The sequence below is a fragment of the Aedes aegypti genome, chromosome 2 (assembly GCF_002204515.2).
Source record: "Aedes aegypti strain LVP_AGWG chromosome 2, AaegL5.0 Primary Assembly, whole genome shotgun sequence".
NCBI classification, from domain to species: Eukaryota; Metazoa; Arthropoda; class Insecta; order Diptera; family Culicidae; genus Aedes; species Aedes aegypti.
The window spans coordinates 461,202,844-461,206,706 of record NC_035108.1 but is presented as its reverse complement, the minus strand read 5'-3'; the positions used below and the strand labels follow the sequence as shown (position 1 = coordinate 461,206,706).

The window sequence follows — 3,863 nt, the reverse complement described above, 5'->3', positions numbered from 1 at the left end:
GCTCCTGATTTTCGAGTATACGACTCATGTACTGCTAGTGCTAGTTTCTGGCAATTAAATATATTGCGTTGAGTCGTCGTATTTGATGACGCTTTCACTCTTTTCAACATTTTGTTGAATGTTTTACGGCTTTAGGACATTTCGTCGAATGACATTTGGTCGAATGACGTTTGGTCGAATGACATTTGGTCGAAAGTACATTTGGTCGAAAGGAAATTTGGTCGACTGGCTTTGGAACATTCATTTTGGTCGATTATGATTAGTTGAACGGAAATTTGGTTCGAAGCTTATTTTGAAACGGTTTATTGAAAGATCTTTTGGTAAAATTGATTTATGTTTTCTAAGCTTTACAAAGTTGATGAGATAACGTATTCTTTTGAATAATCTGAATCATTAACTGTCGTTGTTGAATTAAAATGGAACTACAATATTATTTTTAAATTGCATACATCTTTTTATTTGTAGTTTGAAGTTATGCCAAAATCTAGGATTTCAATGATCATTCAAATTACTTTTTTAGTAGTTTTTTTGTACATTGACTGGAATACTTAACTCTAGTAAATTTATTATTCTTTTAAAATACCACCAATCTTTGAAAAACTGCTCATCAAGTTATATTATTAACTCAACGAACATAATGTTTTCTTTATTTATTATTCTTTTGAAATATCATCGTTCTTCGTAATGAAGATTAGCTCATCTGATGGAAGCATTCGAAGAGAGTGCGCGGGATCTTTCCTTGAATTCCGCATCTTGCAGCTCACCGACATGGGTAAGATTTTTGAATGCGGAAATCATAATTAAAACGGCAGGAAAATTTTGCTTTAAGGAAAACCTTTATGGCGAAGTGAATGTTAGGTGTCGGAAACTCTATTTATGGCCAATTGGCTTATTGTGACTTTCAACTTAATAATATTTCTCAGGCAAATATATGGCTTTGCTGACAGCTTATCAGCTTATCTCGAATCCCGAAACATGCCCGAAAAGCAGCATGAAATGTCAGAAACGCAAGAGGTTGATCAATATGTTGGAAGAGCGTCCATTGAATTGAATATCAAAATTTTGCTAATCGGATATAGATTGTAGGTACAATGGCTGATATTTTTTCAATTATTCAATCACTCTTGTATTGACGACAAAATACTATTCTCGACGGTAGCCAGACTAAACGCAAAACTTTGTTTCCATACTATTTAGATTCGAGACGAATTGTCAGTTCGATCAAATATAATATGCTTTCTGATGCAACTAAACCTTTTCGACCAAATGTCCATTCGACGAAATGTCCGTTCGACCAAATGTACTTTCGACCAAACGTCATTCGACTAAATGTCATTCGACCAAATTTCTTTCGACCAAATGTCATAGATTCATGTTTTACGCATCAGTGAGGTATCATTAATGCCTCATATAAAAAAAAATCATTTCCAAAAGAATTAAAACAAAGACACTGAACGCCGTGTTGGGTAGCTAATGGATCATTAAAATAACCAAAATGGCCGCTATGGAAAGCATAGATAGCGCCACCGCAGTCTTGTGTGTTTGACAGAACAGCAATGCTGTCACAATGTTAAATCCCATTTACAGTGGCGCCATTGTTTTGATGCGGTGAGCACTTGCAAAAACTTGCATTCAATGGTCCATTATTAGGCATTTCACGGCGAAATTCTCTCTCTTTCGCTCTTCAACAAAACTTGAAAACAATGGTGCCAATACCTGTCAACTTTGACAGGTACTGGCACCGTTGTTTTCAGATTTCCCGAATGAGGGAAAGAGAGCGATTTTCTGATGACGTCACCGTGCAGTGGGCAATTGGCTCATTTCACCCCCTGAAAAATATTAAGCGAAAAAACGATTTGTTTACATTTTGGGCTTGAGGCCTTTTGTATTGTTCATCTTGAGTTTCGATGATGAAAGGGAAAATTAAATGATTGAACGTGATGATTGTTTACATGTCAAAATCTGGCATTCGCTTTATCAAAACATAAATCAAACGCTTTCGTCCTTCGGTCGTTCGTACCGTCGGTCCCGGCAGATTTTTTCCGGTTTTTGACGGTGAAACCATCGAAATTATGGATTCTGCTAGCAACGTGTTGGAAATGTAAGACCCCTTCTTATCAACAACTCGTGTTTAGGTGAGCACTCAACGATAATGTATCTTAATCCTTCCAGACCCGAAGGAGATCCAACAAAATTCTGCCGTGTGTGCCTTTCGAGGGCATCATATTCTAGGGTGCTAAGCTGTCGGTCGGAAGCCGTGGTAGAGGCGATTTGGAAGCAACTGGGAGTCCGGCTATCCGAGCCAGATGATTTCCCGTGTGCGGTTTGTGCGATCTGTGTGGAAAAATTGGAGGAACTGGTCGAGTCTAACAGCGACGGTTTACTCGATCAATGGGGCGACGAAGGTTTGCTAGAGTACAAGAATCGCTGCCGAGCGGTGGATGCGGCCATTAGAAGTAGGAGAACGAATGGACAGAGTGAGCATAACATGCTGCAAGGCACAGAAACTGTGGTGTTACCCTTTCAGCAGCTGAATGATGGCCGGTACCGATGCAATGATTGTCCAAACGTGATATTTGATGCGATTTCGGTTTGTATAAAGCACTACCAGGAGGATCATCCGAATTCCGGTTTGGCGGGATTGTCGGTGGAGAGTTCCGCTTCCAAACAAACATTATTCAACTGTACAAAATGTTCGAAGCAATTTGAAAACGTTGATGAAATGACTGCACATCAGAAGACACATTTGGCGCCCAAGAAACGAAGCGCCAAAAAACGGACAACAGAAGTAACGAACGGTAGTCACCAACCCGCCGAAAGCCTAAATGGGAAAAAGCCCTACTTGAAGTGTGTTAATTGTACGGAAACCTTTGACGACGTGGATGAATTGATCAGCCATAGAGTTACGGTCCATGCCATTGTGATACCAAAGAAGAAACCGGTCACCAAAAGGAACTTCATCGTAAGCCCCTACAGCACCACGTGTAAAGCTTGCCAAATCGAATTTGCGGATAAGAAAGCACTGTACATGCACATAAACCTGGTACACGATCAGAACATTTGCCACATTTGCGATCGAACATTGAACTCTGCGAGTCAACTGCTCAAACACCAATCCTTTCACCGAAACCTGAACGATATCGTCAATCCCTTCCTACTGGGGAAGCATTCTTTCCACTGTAAAGTGTGCTTCGAGAGATTCCGATCGGAAGGAGAAATTCGCCTGCACTTCGAGACGAAACATACCAATTCGGAAGCACAAGTTGCCATTTCCACCCCCACCACTCCAGTTTTACGAATCACCTGCGCTGGATGTCTGATGTCGTTCAACAGCACTGCCCAATTTGAGCAACACCAGCTGGAATGTTGTGTAGCTCAAGCTACAGACAGCAGCGCAATTCAAATTGAGTGACGAAGAAGCATTATTTGACGAGCTGAACTGTGAGGTAAGCGTTAAGTAGAGAGTCGCGAGAAATATGCAAAAGTACCTATGTATTTCCAATACATATTTTTACGTAATAAAGGTACAAGTTCAAAATTTAATTTATGTTTTATTCGAAAAATCCTAAGAACTTACATGATAACTTTTTAATGAGGGAATGGTTCGATCGTCGAAATAAAAGTAACAAACGTTGTTACAAAGTGAAAGAAAATTAACTTTTATTAAAACGCGTGTTTCTCACAGAAACGTTTTTCAACTAATGATGTTGTTGTTGCTACTGACAACAAAATACGCGCGAAGGGGTTTCGCCGCTTAGGTCGAATGACGTAGGACTACGGGATTGTCCACCTCAATACCCCCGCTCAATTCCCGGAGGCCATCAATCCAAGGCTGGCCCGATGTTTCTGGAACACTCCTGCTG

General features: G+C 40.3%; 1 protein-coding gene across 1 annotated transcript; it reads left to right on the top strand.

The window, feature by feature from the left end:
- The first annotated feature begins 1,968 nt into the window (after positions 1-1,968).
- Positions 1,969-3,543, top strand: LOC5569719 (zinc finger protein 879). Its single transcript, XM_001658658.2, has 2 exons — positions 1,969-2,101; positions 2,173-3,543. Exons 1-2 carry the CDS (start codon positions 2,073-2,075, stop codon positions 3,410-3,412), a joined length of 1,269 nt encoding a protein of 422 aa, XP_001658708.2. The 5' UTR covers positions 1,969-2,072; the 3' UTR covers positions 3,413-3,543.
- Positions 3,544-3,863: the final 320 nt, after the last annotated feature.

Bases quoted from the DNA above. Each gene is read 5' to 3' on its own strand.
- LOC5569719 (XM_001658658.2), top strand. From the start codon at position 2,073: ATGGATTCTGCTAGCAACGTGTTGGAAAT. The intron at 2,102-2,172 runs GTAAGACCCCTT...TAATCCTTCCAG, and splicing joins GCTAGCAACGTGTTGGAAAT to ACCCGAAGGAGATCCAACAA.